General features: G+C 33.3%; 1 protein-coding gene across 1 annotated transcript in view; it reads left to right on the top strand.

Annotated features, from left to right (window-relative positions):
• The window catches only part of LOC129231516 (uncharacterized), a 75,719-nt gene extending 57,805 nt beyond the window's left edge, over positions 1–17,914 (top strand). The window contains exons 2-4 of the mRNA XM_054865853.1: positions 7,783–7,863; positions 13,187–13,495; positions 17,140–17,914. Of these exons, the coding sequence (XP_054721828.1) occupies positions 7,808–7,863; positions 13,187–13,495; positions 17,140–17,710 (936 nt within the window). The 5' untranslated portion in view covers positions 7,783–7,807 and the 3' untranslated portion in view covers positions 17,711–17,914. The remainder of the gene's footprint in view (positions 1–7,782; positions 7,864–13,186; positions 13,496–17,139) is intronic.
• The last annotated feature ends 2,498 nt before the right edge of the window (positions 17,915–20,412 follow it).

A 20,412-nucleotide genomic window follows, 5' to 3' on the forward strand; every position in this document is an offset into this window, starting at 1 on the left:
CTGAGGTTTCTTACTGAAATGTTTTTTAAATTGAAATCAATTTTAAGGGTATCTTGGTGGTTTGGTTGAAAGGGGAAGGTTCAGGTTCTTTCTTTGGAAATTTTTCGGCACCGAAGTCTCAAAAACAATTCTAAGCTGTCTTTGGTGACGTTGAGAAGTTCCCTAATGGCTTAAAAAGTGCTGCGAAGCCAAGCAGTTCTCTCCTGAGAAATGTCCGTAATTAACGTCCGACTTTCGGCTTTGTTTTATTATGTTAGGAGGAAGGAGGGGACAGAGAGAGGTTTCCCTCTAAAAATCATTCTTAAAGCTGAATATTATTTTAGACTATCTGTCAGAAAGAAGGGTTAGCAAGCTCTCCTACTCACACAAATTTCTAAGAAAAAAATTTTGGGGCTGTCTTTGGGACGTAAGGAAAAGGGGTAAAGTGTTCTTCCCTCGGAAATTTTTCAAAATTGAAGTTTTAAAAACGCAGTTTTAATCTTTGGAGACGTTAAGTGAGAGGGGGAGCGCGACTAAGATATGTGTTGGGAAAATTTCAAAATTGAAGTCCTAAAAACGTATAGGCTATATTTGATCGCTTTAGGAGATCAATAACAGTCAAGGTTCAAATGCTGTTTTCACAAATTGATATTGAAGTATCGAAGCTTTAAGCTAGATGTTGAGACTTTAGAAGAGAGGGTAAGAGTTTTCTCGTGGAAAGTTTTCAGAATTAAATGCCTAAATATATCCTTTTTGGCTGTGTTTGCTACGTTAGAGGAAACGGTAGGGATAGGCGCTCTGTCAAAAAAATTTTCACTATTGAGGTTTAAAAACGTATTTCTAAACTAACCTTTGGTGACATCAAGAAAAGGGATAAGATATTAAAGCGCTCCTCTGCCTAAAAACATTTTCACACTGCTCGACTACAGATTGGGGGTTGGAGATGTTTACAAACGGAATTATTTGAAACTGAATACTTTAAAACGCGCATTTTAGACTATGTTTGGATAAGTTGAGGGTCCAACTCAAATGTTGAAAAATGAAATTCGCTGACCTTCCATAAGGAACAGATTAACATGTGATCTAAAATTGTCGGATAGATTATCTACTCTCAAAAGCAAGGAAACGGAAATCCCCCTCATTTGAAGAAGAGAACTCTTGTAAAGAGTGGGAAATCAAAGCAAAATCTGAAACATATAAAGTGTGATGAGCAATAAATTGTTTCGTGTAACATTTTACACCTCCCCCTCTTTTTCTTACTCTTGTCACTATTTTCCTAAAGTAATAAAAAGGAAATTTTTGTTTCACGAGTAGGCTTTCAAGAAACTCTAACCTTCAAATCCTGTATTAGCTTTTTCTTAACACAAAAAATGGAAAAGTTCATTGTTTTCGTCTTCCGGAAGTTAACCTCTACAGTCTAAATAACAGATTTTGAAAAAAATACTATGCACTTTTCATAATGCACTGAAAAAGAGAAAATAACTTTTCTGGGTCAGAATGGAATATTTAAGTACTACTTTAGTTTTCAATTATTCCTATAAAATGACACCACAAACGAAGAAAAAAACGGCTCAAGTTAGGTATAGAATTTTTTATTATTATCGAGATTTCAATTAAAAATTTGAGTGTTGAAACACGCATAATTTTCTGGGAAAGTTTGGTTTGAAATGACTTGAGCCGCTCTTTTCTTCGTTTGTGGTGTCACTTTCTTGGAATAATTGAAAACTACAGGAATACTTAAACTGTCCATTATGCGCCAGAAAAGTTATTTTGCCGTTTTGAGTGCTTTAAGAAGATATTTTCTTGTCTGCAGTAATAGATTAAAACCATAATTCCCTTATTTGGAAAATACATTTAATTTTTCCACATCAAAAGGGCCAATTTGCCGCCCCTAGAAAAGTGCCGCCCGGGGCGGACCGCCCCCTCCGCCCCCCCCCCCTTAGCTACGCCACTGATGGGGACAAATAAACGAGTGAGTGAAACAGTGAATGAATAAGAAAATAAATGTATGAATGAATAAATAATTGAATTAATAAATTAAAGTATGCTAATAAAGTAATTAATAAAATGCGTAAAAGATTTAATAAATGATTGAATAATTAAACAAAATTAATTTTTCACTTTTCCCGCATGTACTCGTCTGACTGTGCAAAATAATTAAAATATTAATAGGCCTCATATTAACTAAATAAATGTTGCATCGAATATTAGGTTCAATTAATATTTCAAATGTTAATTACAAGAAATTTCATTTAATAATACCTAGAATAATTTTCGACTTTCAATAAAATATTACAATATGAGAATCATTTTTCGAAAATTGCTTGTGTTATCACATTCTATGATTGTCGGAGTTATTTTTTTCTTAGCTAGAATAGGCTACATTTTTTACTACATAGTTAAAATATTACTAGATAGGTAGCGCTAACAGCAGAGTAAATATTTCACCATTTCACTTTGGCCCGCTTATTCACTTTGTCACTTATTCCCCTACTTCAACATTCGACAACCAAATAGTGAACAAATTTAAAACTTCGAAAACTCCCAAAGAAACATTTTTTATGCAATGAATGAATGAAAGTATCAGTATAATACCATGTCACAATATTAATTAAAATTCTTACTTATTATTTTTTTCTCATTTAAATTATTAAATGTTTAAAAAAATACTTAGACCTTAAATTTAAATCTTGTTGCTTTTCAATGTTTATTAAATCTTCTGACACATTACATTAGTTTTACTATTCTAAACAAATATGACACTGTAAATAGAAAAAAAAATCCATAATGTTAATTAGTAATAAATGTAAAAAAATATTAATTTATTGCTAGTTTACATTAACTGCTACTTTTTTTACTTAAAATCTTGGAAAATGTCCGGTAAATGTCCGGCTATTTTTTTTTAAGCATTTGCATTTTAAATTTTGTAGCATTTTAATTTCTAATTTTTGCACCTTATGAAATATTAAATATTGATTAAAAACACAACCTATTAAGAATTAGTCTTTGTAATCAAAGTTTAATTTGAACTTAATAACAAAAATGTGACAATGTTTCAAACTTCATTTCGCAATTTTATCAATGGAATTGTTTATAAGTTATCGATGAGTAGCAGCAAATCACCTCAATAAATTCTAATTTGTAATGATATTTTCAGCAACTGGGGTTTGTATTTGTGAGTAAGATACATGCAGAATTATTTATGACACAATATGTTTCCTTCACATTTTGTGTACGGCTTTCTCCAGACGTACATGTACCCTGCCTCTCCCCACAATATAGTGCTCTATTTTCGTTAAAATTTTATAGATGAAGTATAATTTAAGATTTATGGGGGAAATTTTCCAGGAAAAAAGTATTTATTGTTTTTATAAACTCTGAAATTAACTTAGGGAGTCACCCACCAGATGGATGTCACCCGGGGCTGACCGCCCCTTCTCAAGAAAGGTTTTTTGACTTAAAAAAAAGTTTTTTTTTTCTCTCAAGTACAGTTTTAAAAATTGAAAGCAAACGATTTGATCAACATCTATATGTTATACATTAAAGGAGAGCAAATTAATTCTTTTCAATTATTTTAAAGCATGGGATTTTAAAGTATTCTTACTTATAAAATCCAAACTATTGGAAAACTTGATATTCAAGTTTAGTTTCTAACGTTGTATGCATCTTAGGTTAGCAATGAAATACAACGCTAAATTTTCATAAAAAGGAATTAGTATTTCAATCTATGTTTTGAGGTTTTCAACCTTTCCATTAGTTGGAGTGGATTGAAAAAAAAAAATAAATAAATAGATTTAAAAAAAATCTAGGAGTCAGAGTCGGCCATTTTCCCTCCGACTCCGCAGCCCTGGTTCAAACGAACCTTTTGAAAGCGATTTGTCAAAAATCGCTTTTGAAAAATGCGATTAATAACAGATTTTTTTAAAAATACTAAGCACTTTTCATAATGCACTCAAAAGGACAAAATAACTTTTCCGGGTCAGAAAAGACAATTTAAGTATCCGTGTAGTTTTCAATTATTCCAAGAAAAAGGCTTCACAAATGAAGAAAAGTACGGCTCAAGTCATGTAGGGAATGTTTTATCATTTTCTAGCTTTCAATCATAAATTTGAGGGTTGAAACATGCATATTTTTCTTAATGGGAATGTTTGATTTGAAATGACTTGAGCGCACTTTTCTTCGTTAGTGAAGTCTTTTTCTTGAAATAATTGAAAACTGCAGGAATACTTTGTCCTTTATTATGTAATTGTTTTTCTGAACCAAAAGAGTTTTTTTTGTCCTTTTGAGTGCATCATGTGAAGTGCTTAGTATTTTTTTAAAAAAAATCCCTTATTTTGAAGATTTCCGTTTTTAAACAAAATTTGTATTTAGCGTTAAGTTGTACCTTAAGATTAAACAAATCATTTAGTAAAATTCCGAAGCCTCGAAGTTAGCTGAGATATAAGCAAAAGAATGGTTCACAACATACGTTTTGTGATAAAGAATCTAATACGTCACTTTACTTAGCCCTGTTATCGATTATTGGCATGGATGAGGATAAAAACCCTAAAAAAGCAACGACAGTGAATAAATTTCATTCTTGCTCCGTTGAAGCCTTGATTCAAAATGGTCATTATGATTGTGATTAACAATACTGTTGCAAGGCAGCAAAATTTGTAAGAATGGGTTTTATATTCAAACATTTAATGGGGAAATTGCATGAAGTTTGCTGTTTTCCATCCTAACCGAAAAAATTATTTTATTTTAGAATTTTAATTTTTTCAGCGTTTAGCTGTACCATTAAATTAAGCAAATCATTTAAAGAAATCCCGAAATCCGTAAGTGGTTTAAATGCTGAGATATAAGCGAAAGCAGGCCTCAGAATTTTCCGTGACAACCAGGCCAAGTAATAAAAGTACTTAATAAAAATGGGGGTTATTTATCCAATCTTCAATTTAAATACGCTGGAATTGGTTACTTGAAATTTAATGATGTTGCTAAAAAAATAAGTTTTAACATTTTTTTTTGTGTATTTCATGAAAATAATTGAACTCAGCAAGCATGACCAGTTTTAGTTTTTAGTATGGCCCTGGCCCATAACTCAGGGCGTGATTTTTAAACTCGAGATTTTTAAAAGGGGGGGGGGGTTGAAATATATTTAGCACCGTAGGAGTTAACAATATGGAAGGGCGACCGTAAAAGTCATGTGCGACGGACCCAAAAATTTCTGTGTATGCCTCAACCATTACTAAGCTAGAGTGACCATAACTGGTCAAACCAGTGCATTTCAGTTTATGTCAGAAAAATGTATGAATCGTTGTTGAAAAATTAAAGAAAATTTCACAGCTATAAGAGTGCAAAGTTCTAACACCATGAGAATTAGTTTTTACCAAGAAACAGAATTGTAACATCACAGTTCAAAAACAATCTAAGTTAAAAAAAAAAAAACCCTAAACCATGCCCATAGTTAGGCATTTAATGTAACGCAATTCTCCTGATATTTTCCTTTTTATTTTGTCTATTATATGCTAGTAATGACCTCTCCGAAAGTGGAAGCTGAAGCTGCTTTGATGTGTGGGAGAGAAAGAGAGTGTTTTGTTTGAAAAAAGTTAGTATATGTTTGAAAAAAAAATGGCATTTGAACCCATGCACTCCACCAATTTTTTTTCTTGTGCTAAAATATAAATATAATAAATAAATCATACAATGTAAGTGCGGCTTACTAAACGCTTGTGTTTATAAATTAATGCGAGTTGTAAACTTCTGTCTGCCCATTCTACAAAAAGTACAATACAACTTTTTTTAAGATCATTTTTTTCTTTTTACTGAATTTTAAAAAAATGTCAAGCGCAAATGAGAGACTTTTGCAGTAGTGTCCATCTCTAAACGCACAAGTATTCTCTACTACATTCAGAAGTGAATATTTTGATCCGATCGGCTAATAATACTGAATTTTATTTGGAACTTTGAAGCATATGAGATGAGAAACGCGGTTTCCGAGATGAAAATATATTTTAAAGTTAGTTGGCAAAGTCGACAAATACGACTCCCCCCCCTCCTCTCATCTGAATTTTGCTTAAACGCACAACTGATTATGTGCAAAATGCTAATTATCAATTATTACACTAATTATCAATTATTACAACTGTTATTCAGAAACATTTAGAGAAAATAGCTTCCAAGTTCCTGATCATTCATTCAATGAACGCTAAAATTAGCTATTTTAAAAAAGTGATTATTTGCTCTTTTTTAATAAAATATTATTAATCGGTTTTAATAAAGTAGATTACTATTTAAATTAGCATTTGATTTTTTAGTTTGAACAAATAATTGATAGTCATTATACTTAATTTTTCAGTTGAAAATAAACTATAAATGTTTATTATTTTCCTTAGAATTAATTAATATTTTACTACTTGGGTTGTTTTTTAAATTAATTGGACTCGCCGGTTTTCCCTGGAAGTGGATGCCTGAGCCGAATGTTATTTCCTGTCTGCTACTCTGACGATTGTTCTCAATGAACTTTCCCATTTTGCATAGGCACGTGCAACCAGTTTCACCACGTGGAACTTTTCAAAAGGACCCCCCCCCCCCCCCCCCCGAATCCCGAATGGTGCTAGCCCAGTTGCTCTCTTATCTACCACTTTGAACTTTTCAATGGCAACCCACGCTCTGAACCCCGAATGGTGCTAAAAATTGCGCCAAGCTAAGGCGCCAGATTTTTAATCTTAGAAATTTACTCTTGAAAACAGCTTTGAATGTCCGAGCACCTAAGCCCCCTCCCTTCAAACCCTACGTAGAGTTGGAAGACACCCGATTGGTCAATCGTGTTTCCGATCAGTTGAGCGGAGCCCCCCGTGGAGAAATTTTTGAACCAAATGGGAAAACACCAAAAATTTAGAGCTACTAGTTTCACGCAAGGTACCCTCCCCCCCCCCCTTTTAGGCGACAAGATTACTGGACTAATAGCATCAATTCAGTTTTAAAAGGAATTTATAATCATGGTTTATAAATTTATCATCATTCATGAAAAAAAAATGCAAATCTAGTCTTGTTATTTTTAAATTCTAGTCATTTTATATTTAACTTTCTAATATGTTCAAAAATTTATCACCCCCTCCCCCCTCTCCCAATGCATTTATTTAGGGAAATAAATTAAACGAAAAAAAGTCTGTAGGGTTTTTCGAAGGGCAAAATTTCTTCTCATGAAGTACTTAAGTAAATGAACAGTTCATGATTTAAAAAAGAAAATTCATTTCAATCTTGGGTGTATCAAGATAAAAGTATCTTTTTTTGAATAAATTAATGATATAGATTTTAACTGAAATCCAACATAAAGTCGTCACAGAGCAACAGTAGGATATCTTAGTGTTATTCCTGGAATTATAAGTCTTAGTGCTGTTTTGAAGCGACGATATGATGTGTAACTTTCTAGTGACAATAAACATCTTCTTCCTTCGCAAAAATTACATTACTTGTTCAGAAAGCTTTAAAATTCATGCCCAAGAGAGAAATTATCATGCTATTGAATAAGCTGTTGCCCGTTGAAAGGGGGCCAGCTTTCATTACAGCTTCTACCACATGGAAAATACACATTTGTTTAGAGTCTCTGACGTACCTTTCCTTCTATATATCTTGGGAGCAACCCTAACCTGAAAGCTCTGTGAATGCTACACAGGTTCTAATTGCAGCATTTAGACGCTACTAGGTTAGGTTTGCTCCTACTAAGTTTGATTAATTTTTTGACAATAGGGTCAGTATATAATATTAGTGTGTTGAAATTATATTGTTTAACTAAAGAACAATGTATGTGCTTTGTTCCAGTTACGTCAACAAGCTGTCACAAATAATGGCAAGCCCAAGGAAGAGACAGCGTGTGAATCCTGCAGAAGAATCCCTAAGACGGTAAGATTTCTCTTGATGACTCATTCTATTACATGATAATTTGTAATTGATATAGGGAAAGCAATGTCTTAAGCTTCATCCCCAGTGTGTGTGCTCACTTCCTTCTCTTCTTTCAGCTATATCATATCTCAAAACCAAATCGAACAGTTCGTTTTCAATTTTAATGTGTTTTCAATACAACAATAAACAAAAATGTAACAATAAACAAAAGAAGACACATCACACATACAAATTTCAATAAATACTAACCTTTTTGATGAATCTTTTAGATAATTGCCGTAGGATAATTGGATAACTTAAAGAGCAAGTACAAGAGTGAAACGAAAACTCCCAGAATTCACTGCAATGTAACGAAATTAGGACGAAATAGTTTCGTCAAAAATTTGAGATTTCTGGTTTCGTCAAATATCACGTGATTTGGTGACGAAAGGATCGTCAAAAATGACGAAATAGTGCTCGAGAATTGCAGAATCGTCAGAAATTGAAAGTTTCATTTTTGACAGTGAGCTCTCAGTTATAAAACAAAAAGTTTTTTTTTTTCTAATTAATCTTACCTTTATGTCAAGCAGATGCGTGGATAGCATATATTTCTTAATGCTTCACCCTTTATATGTTCCAAGAAACACCGAGCTATTAAGAAACCCTAATTTTATTCATAAAAAAGTAAAATTTTCCATTATTTCCCGAAAAAAACCGGAAGAAGCCTTTATACTGTTTGCAGGATGAGTTTAGAAAAATTTAAACCCATGAAAAAATGCAAAATAAAGGTTTTTTTTTCAAACATTCATAAAAAATACAAAAATCGCTTCATCTGCAATTTTTTTTTCATCATAATGAAAAATAAATTTCCTACACTTTAGTGCAAAAAATATTTTTTTGTCGCTATTGGTTCGGGGTCTGTGGGGTATAAAGTTCTGAAAACTGCTAAAAATCACATTAAACATTGAATTACTTTTTTTGTCCAATTAGAATACCAATGTAAATTGTAGCCTACAGCCTTTCTCAATAAAGGGACTATTCAACACAATAAAAACTTTTCAATTCGAACCAGTAGTTAATCAGATTAGCGCGTTCAAACAAACAAACAAACTCTTCAGCTTTATATTATTAGTATAGATTTTAGAATCAGTTCATATTGCGTAGATTAAGAGATTTGCCTATTGCATCTAGTTGAAATATTTTCCAAGTGTAGTTTTCTTTCATTTCAACCTATTTATCAATTATAACTCATAAATACTTTGCCAAAGTTATTATAATATACTGAAAGAAAAAATTTGGAACATTTGCTCATATCCTACCCCAACAAGGGAGGTTAACTCAATTTTTTGATAAAGCATACTAACTATTGATTTAAAATCTAAATGTAATGTTTTTTTTTTTTTTTGTAAAACTTGCACAAATTTAGCTAATATACCTGGTGCATAATGGCATGAAACCGATATAATCCGTAGTGATGCATCATACGTTCCTAGTTCTCCAAGAAGCTATGCTGTTGCTGCCTTTCACATCGCGACCACGCGCGATTGCTTATATGCCCATCTAAGCAAACTTCGGATTGTGAATAGCCCTGCCTGTCCTCTCCACCGCAGTGGTGCACCCACGGAGTAGGAAGAAGGAGAGAAATGTCCTACGGGTTTGCTAGTGTAAAAGTGGCAACGATTGTTCACTTTTTCCAGAGCGCGCTGTCGGCGAGCCGCTCCCGACAATCGCAGCAGATCAATGTAAATGATGCTAAGTTTCTCATTTTTTTAGAGGCAGCTATTAAAGCAAAAAAAAAAAACAAACTACTGGAAATTGGTTGTAATAAGGGGACAATATAGTGGACGATGTACGGCTTTCGTACACAGGAAGTTAGCGCAGTATTTTGATGGAAAAATTTATTTTATTTTTCATCAGCAACTTTGTCGAATTCGTCTGCTATTAATATTGCGCTGTGCGATGTTTTATTTATTACGAGTTGGAATTTTTCTATTCCTGTAAATAATTGACAAAATGAGAATGTAGTACAATTATTTACGTAAATACATTTTTTTAATTAGTTGTAAATTTCGTAACATATGTTTCGAGAACTAATTAAAGCGAAATAATTTTTTGCTTTCACGACCTTTAACAGATAAAAATAAATGTTAATGTTCTATTTACTTAATTTCAAGCTGATATTGATTATAAAAATTTTATTCATGTATTTACTCTCTGCTTAGACATAATTATTACCATTGCTTTTTATTTTTAATTAAATTTTTTCCTACAACCAAATCGAAAAAAAATCGGAAAACCTTTTTCATTTAAAAAATACATGTACAATAAGTGTAAATTTTAATTTTTGAAAACTTGATTAATTTCAACAGAAAATCCCACAAATATCTCAAAAAAGCGTTCCAATGTATAATTTTTTTAATGAATATGGTTTCTCGATTTTTTTTCCCATTTGGTTGTCGAAATAAACGCAATAATAAAAAAAAATAATGATAACAATTCTGTTTAAGCAGTGAGTAAATACATGAATAAAATTATCATAATCAATATCAGCTTGAAGTTCTGTTAAAGGTCGTGAAAGTAAAAGTTATTTCGCTTTAATTAGTTCTCGAAACATGTCACGAAATTTACAACTAATTTGAAAAAAGTATTCAAGTAATTAATTCTACTATATTCTCATTTCGTCAATTATTTACAGGAATAGAGACATTCCAACTCGTAAAAAAAAAGAACATCGCACAGCTCAATATTAATAGCAGACGAATTCGGCAAGTTGGTGATGAAAAATAAAATTAATTTTTCCATCAAAATACTCTGCAAACTTCATGTGGACGAAAGCCGTACATCTTCCACTATATTAGCCCCTTATTACAACCAATTTCCAGTAGTATTTTTATTTTTTTGCTTTAATAGCTGCCTCTAAAAAAATGAAAAACTTAGCAGCATCATTTGCATTGATCTGCTGCGATTGACGGAAGCGGTTCGCCGATAGCGCCCTCTAAAAAAGTGAATAATCGTTGCCACTTCTAAATAGGGACCTCCCTGGGTGCACCAATGGATGTCCGTCTGTTCCGCCCTATCACAGACCTGTATTTTCTCCTGTTACTGGGAGGCCAGGGACTTGCTGAATGATTTGAACACTTGATTTTTATTTTGTTCTTATATTTGCCTGTTTTTTTTTTTTTTTTTTACTGTTCATTGTTTTTTTTTTCTTGCATTGTTTGCATAAATTTTCCCCCTTGGTTTTGTCTCTGTATGGCGTAAGGATAATATTTGTTCCGCCTGCTGCATTGGAAATAAAATAGTGAAACATCATTGAAGTTTAATAATTTAGAAGAAAAATTTTCAAACTCTTAAGCATATATTATTAATTCAGACAGTAAAAACTAACCATTAAATACCACATCATTAACTTTTTATGCATACTGTAATATCTAAGCCTAATTCACTTGAAACTACTATTGCGTAAAACCTTGATTTTTTTTCTTTTGGTGATTTTTTTTAACTTGTGTCACTTTCCTTGCTAAAGGTGCAATGTGGTTGCATTCATCTGTCAGCAGCATGAATGCATTCATCTGTCAGCACAATTTCTAAAAACATTTTACTGTCGAATTTTCCTGCTGCTAAATTATTTTTCACGGAGACTGCGCTGAGCATGTGTGTTTGTCTTTTGTTTTTTCAGAGTAGTCAAAACTACATTTTAAAATGTCGTGCAACACCAAGACGGAGTGGTCAGAAAGTGATGAAATTTGGAAGAAAAAAAAAGACAGATATAGCAAGGAATAAGAAATGATCTTAATTTCAAAATTATAGGCAGAATACAGAGCGAGGACGGCGTCGGCTCAGTAGGATATAGGATAACAGCGATACACGAAGAAACACGTCTAGGCATAGAGTTAATAAGGGTGCGGATAGTGTCCAGAGGGTTGAAAGGGAGCTCTCCATTCCCTTTCAAATATTTGTCACAGTTCGTCTTCTGCACAAGGCATGGACAGAGTCTGCAAACGGCGTCCAATCACATCCTACACATGTTCGATTGGTGACAGGTCAGGAAAGTATGGTGGCCAGGGAAGCATCTGTGTGCCTTGGAGAGCATGTTAGCAGTGCGAAAACTGTGTGGTCGGGTGTTATCCTGCTAAAAAATTGCTTTAGGTAGCCCTTGAAGGTAAGGGATTGCCACCGGCCGCAGCACATTATCCAATTATCGTTGGGCCGTCATAGTGCCCTGAATACGAACTAGAGGTGATATGATATTATACACAATTGCGCCCCAAACCATTATGCCACGTTGTCGTGCAGTGGGACGTTCCACAGTTAATGCCGGATTACATCTGTCTCCACGTCGACGCCACTTACGTATGTGGCGACTATCACTGGATAAACTGAAGCGGGATTCATCTGACAACACGACATTTCCCCATTCTGTCATCCACGTCTCTCTAGTCTGGCACTATGCTAAACGTTGCTGTCTATGTTGTGGGGTCAGGGGCAGTCTTCTTAGCGGACGCCGCGATTGCAGACCACGTGCGACCAAACGACAGGAAATGGTTCTGGTTGACGCGGGAACATTCAGGGTATCTTGCACCTGCTGCGGAATCGAGGAACAAGTGACTTGTGGGTCTGCTACAGCTTATCGGTGGATGCGTAGATTCCCCGCGTTCTGACGTCACTCTGACTGCCCCTGCACCTCTCATACTTGCCACATTTTGTTGTTCCAACCATCTTCGGCACAGCCGATGCACTGTGCTCGTATCCATGTGGTATCAGCTACGATTTGACGTACGGTCCAACTTCTCAGTCCGATCACCATACCTCTCGTAAAATCGTCTATCTGCTGAAAGTGCCTTCGTTGACGTCGCCCTAGCATTCTCTCGTGTTACACGTATCCTCCAAGACAAAAAAAAAATGTTTTCGATAATTCTCCAGTCAGAAATAATGACACAAATATTGCCCATTCTGCAAGTTCCTTCCCTTACATCTTACTTCACGTGCGTCGGAGAGCTGCGTATTTCACATAATTTACATAACTCAGTAATGTACGTCTACTCTAAAATTTGCGTAAATTTCTGAACACTCCTTGGTGTTGCATTTTCAATGTCGGGCAGTGTAAATATTAGTATATTGTTTCAGATAATCGTCCTCCCTTAAAAAGAAAACTTTTAACACTTCGGATGACTTTTTGCCCTGTACAAACTGAAAATTCATTCGTCCCTTCCCCCTACCACTTACAAAGTTTTATTTTAAAATTTTCAGGATTTTTTTTTTTTTTCAATTCACTCAGCTCTGTATGACAATTTACTTAGTATCAATTGAATATGTAATAACCTAGAAATCCTCTCTTCCCCAGAGTGTCAAGAGGTGTGGCAGAAGTTGATTCCGAAGGGAGGACCCAGTTGCACCTTGCAGCAGAAAGAGGAGACTCAAAGAGGATCAGGGAGCTGCTAGAATTGGGATATAATCCCCACGTCATTGATAATTTTTTATGGAGGCCGATTGTCTCGGCCCTTATTCACAAAAAAGAAGCAGCTGCTGAGATCCTGACCGAATTCGATGCTAAACTCTGCTTGCAAACTCTGTATATAGCTGCTTGTCGCGGTTTTTGGACTGCTGCTAGACTCCTGCTTCTGAGAGGCCTGCATCCACAAGAGAAGACAAAGTTAGTACTTCCTTGAAGTGTCCGTAAAAAGACCCTTAAATTCGTTCATCAAAATTTATCCCCGTTTTTTTCCCAGTTTTTATCCCTGACATCCTAATCCCAAATTCCACAGGATCCCGTCTGATATTTAGTGGGATTGAGAGCAAAATCCCACAAGATTTTCAATCCCACAAAGATTTTCCATGCAAACGTTTTTCCAACTTTTTTGCTCATAAAATGATGTTTTCATAAGCATCATCTGAAGCTTGAATCCCCGTCGTTGTACATCTATCTGCAAGAACAAGAAATGTGTCTCATAAGAGGAATGGTGGTTTTACCTTTTGAGAACACAATATAAATGGAGTATATTTTTTCTGAGAAGAAATCGGTATTCTCGTTCACTGTTTCAGTTTTCATATCTTTAGCAATTCAGAAAATGGTAAAAATTATAAACGCTTTCGAAAAACATCACTAAAATTTGAAACTCAGAAAATTGGGCTTTAGAATGCGCCCTCATAAGAAAGAAAATATATTTTAGAAGGTGATGAAAAACGATAGTTCCCTATTGTAATGTGACTTTGCAATGCTATAGAATAGGTGTACGAAATTGCGAGATAAACTATTAATTCGAGTAACTAAAGCAGTCAGTCCTTCCTTAAAAAAAAAGCATAACATTTTCTATCTGACATGAAATTTTACCGTTTTGAAGAATAAAGTCAATCCTGTGAGATCCTGCAGGATTGACTCCTTAGTGGTATTCCAGGAAAAAGGAGACTTGGCACTTGAATTTTAAAAGCTGGTATTTGGTCACTTGCCGTATATCATTTTCTTCAAAAGTATATGAACTCCTTAAATCCTAACACATTTTTCCCAAATAACTCAATGATTTTGAGAAAAGCATGGGCAAAACCAATTTTTCTCTTTGTGTTTTTACAGGGCAGGAAATCTGTTTTTTTTTTTTTTTTTTTGTTTTTTTGTTTTTTTTGTTACATGCAATGAGCTTATTTATCGAAATATAATAAGTAGGTTAACTTTTATCCTTTAAATGTCTAATTAAACTTTTTGTTAAGTAATTTTAAAGAAAATATTTTTTAACCATTAAATCAGCCTATTTTTCAGGTGATGCTCTGAATGTCCCTCTGTTAACAAAATACTACATCTCAATTACCTCACCAAGAACTTATTGCGTTTAGAAGCTTGTTTTTTTATGCAAAGCAGAATTATGTCCCTTGTTAATGAGAAACAGTTATAATTTAAATAGGTATATAATTTATATGAATTTAATGTTAACGTAAGGAGAGAAACTTTGGTAACAGAAAGACATAATTCTATGTCTATAATATAATTCTACATCTATAAGCTGATATTGGTTGAAAGTTTGGAATCCTGTCGAAGATAATATACTAATGTAATCACATTGTGTGCATGCTCATCATGTAAAACTGCCTAGATAACCTGGTATTTCACTAACGCACGTTAGTTCTACACATAGGTAAGTCTAAGGCAGCGCAATCGCAAAACAAATCCATCATGTGAGGGACTAATAAAAATATTGTCTGCAATATTTATTGTTTAATGATTGATTTAAAAGCTGTTGTTAATACCGCTTGGACTACAGGGGAAGTTTACAAAATATTGCAATTGTCTTCATTCATGAAACAGTAAAGACACCGAAAACCAACTACAAAATTAATCATTGGACAAAAAAAAAAGATAACTGGTTAGTTTGAGGTAAATTAAATGTCAAATATAAACCTCTTATACCACATGAAAATGTGAATCTTCCACTTCTATGCATAAAACTTGCTTTTGTTAAAAATTTATTCATGGAATAGGATAAAAATTTTAAATGAATTTTTAATTTGAAAAGTATTATTCCAAATTAAGTGATGCTAAATTAAAATAAGGCATTTTTCTTTTATTTGTGTCCACAAATAAAAACTTACGAAAAACAATAAATCCAATAAAAAGTACACACAAAACAACTAGCAGCTTGGTTGTCTCAACTCTAGGATTTTGAGGCATTCAAAAAGTTTAGAAATCTGAAATAGGTTCATTTCAAAACCAGAGATTTGTTTCAAAAACAGAGAACGATGGGATGCAGCATACCTTTATATACATACCTTGCATTCTAAATCCTCTCCCTCCCTCCCCTCAACTTGCAATTGTGAGTGAAGAATAAGGTGAACGTTTTTACCAGGTTATTAAACTCGTAGAATACCGATAGAAAGCCAAAATGATAGCTGATTATTATTGGTATGTAATTCAGGAGAATTTTTTAAACTTCAAAGAAAGAATTCACTATTTTCTTTCATCAAATGCTGCTTATTTTTCCACTTAATATTTACGCTTGCACTATTTTTGTTCACAATATATAATACATTTTAAATTATAGTACAGCGTAACCTCGATCGAATGTTAAGAGACTGGAAAAATATATCTTTAAATCAAGGGTATCGTTAATTCGAGGAGCATAACAGACAATTGATACATTCAAACCCGGACCAGTGAAATGTATCAATAAATTGAGGAAATTGTTAAATTAGGGTATTGTTACAGCAAAGCTAGACTGTATTCCTGTATTTATTAAAATTTAAAATACAGATATGTATGGCAAGCAAACATATCAAGATTTGTCTTGATATTTTCTGACCATAATTTTAATGGAACATGTTACAAGAATTTAGTTTATATATTTGTGTTTAGCTGGCCAAATTTGATATGCATTGGCTATTTAGCTCAATATTATGGAACAAAAGTTAAATATTGTCACACAGGGCAATAATAGAAAAAAATTTTGTTTTCTGCCAGATATAAGAAAATATTTCATTTTTCGTCACTGAGCATCAGAAAAGAGTCTAGTTCCAGAGTCCAAACCCCACCCGTGAAGCTTAAAGTTAAGCTCCAGTAAAGAACACAAAAGTTATTTTAACTTTCCTATTCTTTACTGGACTTAAAACCTTCTGTTTAAGATACTATCTCCTATTAAAAACAGGGGAAGGGAGGGGGAGACCAAGCAGATTTAAAACTGAAATCTTTTGTTGTTCTCTTTGCACTCTTCTGAATTATTCGAATTTTCTGTTACTATTATGTTTCAAATGTTCAAATTGAACAAGTTCTGCTCTTTTCTCTTTTTTTTAAAGATAGAAATGAAAAGAACATGAAATATTTTGTTTATGTGTAACTTTTACCTACAGATAATTTATTTATTTTTTTTTTCTAACGAGGGCAGGTGAGACGAAAATCCAAATGTGTGTAAGGCTGAAACACAGTATTTTCAAATTCAGATTTCATGCATATCTGGAAAACCCAGTTTTTCAATTGCAATATTGTTGCTTGTTTTAGTTTTTAGTGTATACCATGTGTGTTTTCATGTAAAGTATGCACATGATTGCCATTTTGTTTTCTCTGGGATTTACTCCATCACTGAAAGTTATCATTCACTAAAGAAATGCTTTAAGTATCTTGAGTTTTTGCTTACTGATTTCTTATTTCACTAAAATAATGTAAGACAGTTTAAAATTTATATCTGTTATTAGCTGAAACTATTTGGCGTTGTATCAAACAACAGTGCGTAGAATTTTCTAATTGCATTCTCAAATTATTTTTGCCGGTTCCTTGAACTTTTTTTCAGAGTCCTTAAAAAGTCTCATTTTGATTTTCAGAGATCAGCCTGAAGCCAATGGAAAGGATACTCTGGACCAAGTCTTCGCGAATTTTGACTATGAACCAGATGAATCCGAACCTGATGATGAAGTTTACGAAAAACTTCTAGAAATTGTTATTGCGTCATACATCTGGAAAAACATGAAAATAGACTTTTCAAGATTGCAGGACAGACCGAAAAGAAAACAAAGATGCATGCGAATTGTCTCACAATGTGAGACTGAAATGCGAAGGATGAGAGACACCCGGGTAGTAGAGGGATCGCAGGTGTTCTTCTTTGACATCGCTGCACGACCCACCCGCAGGGTGTCCATCTATCTGGACAACCCAAGAATTCGCGAGGTGCTCCACTCAGATCGCATCACTGCTGACTTCCCCTATTACGGCCCTTTTATCGCCTTAAAAATCTGGAAGGCTGAGGAGAGGAAGGCTTTACGAGATAAATTTCTTTACTGCTTCACCCGAAAGTTACATATTCTGCCGGACACCTTTGCAGATATGCTTCTTCGGGTTCTCCGTGACAATGAATTGGAAAGTTTCATCCAGGCCTTCCGAAGTGAGCAGCAGTGAACCTAAAAAATAACTATCGGGGAGTAGGCAAGCTTGCCGACAGGGGCATAGAATTTTTTTTTTTAAATTTATAAGTTTCCCTTTCTCCAATTTTCAGTTTTTATTGAACATTAAAGTAATCATTCTCTGAATAACTTGTAATTTTGCTTATGTTTTTTAATGTTTGTATATGTAAAGTTTTGTAAATAAAAGTTTTTAAAAGGTTTTGTAGTATGGTAAGAAATTCATTATAAACTTATAGTATGTATCTTAAATGATTTGTTTGAAAGCAAACGTTTCAGTATACCAATAATTATGATTTTATCTTGCTATTACTGTTTTGTTGGATATTTTTGTAGTCAACTAGTTTCAAATGCACTCAAAGGAAATGATCCTTAGAAAATTAAATCTGTGTTAATGATTTACTATGATTTATAAGCACAAGTTTCTGAATAATTTTGTAAGAAAACTGCATGTAAACTTTGCTTCTTAATGTTTGTAAATTGAAGTTTTTAAAAGGTGTAGTATGGTAAAATTTATTAGCAGACTTATAGTATGCACTGCTCAAAACAATTAAAAGATAATGAGGTTTTGGGTTGATCTTGCTTTAGGTGAACGTTTTGGATGATTGATGCATTATCGACAGACAGAGTAAACTATGAAAGACACGGATTTGTTTGGCAGAAAAAAAAATTATTTTACTTAATTTTCGAGTACAAAAGAAAAATAACGCACTTTGTGCGTATGAGAATAACAAATAAAAAAAGGGGTTTCCTTAAAAAACCATCGTTTGCATTAGGGGTATTGTAATCTCGGACGGTCAGCATTGTAGTACACCTCTGAAGTATGGAATCAATGAGGCTATTAATGAGGTGCTGGGGTATTCTGCCCCACTTTTCCTGAAGAGTTTGGGGATGTGGTTGGCAGTGCCGTCCCAAGGGGGGGAGGGGAAATTGCCCCGGACGGAAAGAAAGGAGGGGGAGACCCTCGTTTCGACGGAACACGACAACATTCACAGAGAACGACATTTTCCTCATTTCGTGTATAATAGATTCACGGTCATAGATACGCACAGTAGAGAATCATTGCAATGATTCTCTTATTTTTTCCTAGGGATAAATATTCCTCTCTCTGAGTCGCCGAAACATTCGTTTCCTTTGTATCATTGAAGCAGATACAATTTCTGAGAATTTAACTTTAGAATCAAACAAATGTCACTTCTCCTTTGTCTAGTTCTCATCAAATTTGCTTGAATTCTGTCCCTGCATGCAGTGACATAACCATAAAATAGTTTTAAGAGAGTACATTCAAAAAAGAAAAAAAATCATTTTGATTGGATAGGAAAAAGGTCAAAATTTTGAAACTTTTGGTTTTAAAAACACACCTTTAGCCTTAAAAACGCGATTATAGGCCATGTTTATTGACGTTACGGTAAGGAAGGTAGCTCAAAGACTTTCCGCGCCAGCGATTTTTTTTTAAATAGATTGAAATCAATTCCTTCTCCCCTTGCAACTTTTCAACATTGAAGTTTCAAAAATGCAACTTTCGACAAACTTTGAAGATTTTATAGATAGGTGGATCTGGAGCATTTCCCAAGAAAATTGTTCAAAGTTAAGGTTCAAAAAATTCAAGAAATGTTTTTAGGGGTCTATCAACTTACATTTTTGTAAGTGTTGTTTTAAAAACCAATTGTTTGTGATATTAAAGAAAGGTGGCATGAGGATCCTTCGAAAAATTTCTTAAACTACACTGTTAAAAAAATTTCAGAAAATTTACGGTAATTGTTACTGGCATTCATGTTGCTAGTAACGATTACCGTAAAAATCAAATGTTACTGTAAAATTTTACGGTACAAAAACAAAAAATGATACTGTAAATTTTACGGTACTTTTTACCGTAAAAATCAAATGTTTCTAAAATTTTAAGATACAAAATCAAAAAATTTTATACTGTAAATGTTACGGTGCTTTTTACCATAAAGCCTATTTTACTGTAATATTTTACGGTACATAAACAAAAAATGATACTTTAAATGTTATGGTACTTTTTACCTTAAAAGCGTATTCTACTAAATTGTTTTTTAAAATATACCGTAAATTTTACAGTAACATTAATGATTTTCAGCATTTTATACTGTAAAATATACAATATTTGTTGCGGTGACACCTCTCCACATATATGGGTTTCTCCTGTAAAATATATGTTATTTATTACATAAGATTTTATAGTAACATTCACTGAACTACAGTAGATTTTACTGCAAATTCTACATTAAATTGTTCAGGAATTTTACAGTAACTTCTCTAATTTGTAGGTTCCTACTACAAAATTTGTTGTACTTATTAAAGATTTTACGGTAATATTGACTAAATTAGTCCATTTTCGCAAATTCAATGGTAAAAAGTAACTTTTACAGTATTTTCACTTTTATTTATAGACATCAACTATAAAATATATGATTCTTATTACTGAAGATTTTATAGTAACATTTATTGAAGTATAGTACATTTTATCACAGTTGCACTTTAAATATTTTCAACAGTAATTTCTATATAGCGTCTTCTACTCTAAAATATACCGATAATTGTAAGGTGAATGCACCGCAATCTCTAGAACTCTATAGACCTTAGCACTAAAAACTTAAGCCATTTTTTCAATCAGCAAAATATTTACAACAATTACTCAATAAAATGCAGTATATACATTTATACTATTTTATATCA

The sequence above is a fragment of the Uloborus diversus genome, chromosome 10, assembly GCF_026930045.1.
Source record: "Uloborus diversus isolate 005 chromosome 10, Udiv.v.3.1, whole genome shotgun sequence".
Classification (NCBI taxonomy): Eukaryota; Metazoa; Arthropoda; class Arachnida; order Araneae; family Uloboridae; genus Uloborus; species Uloborus diversus.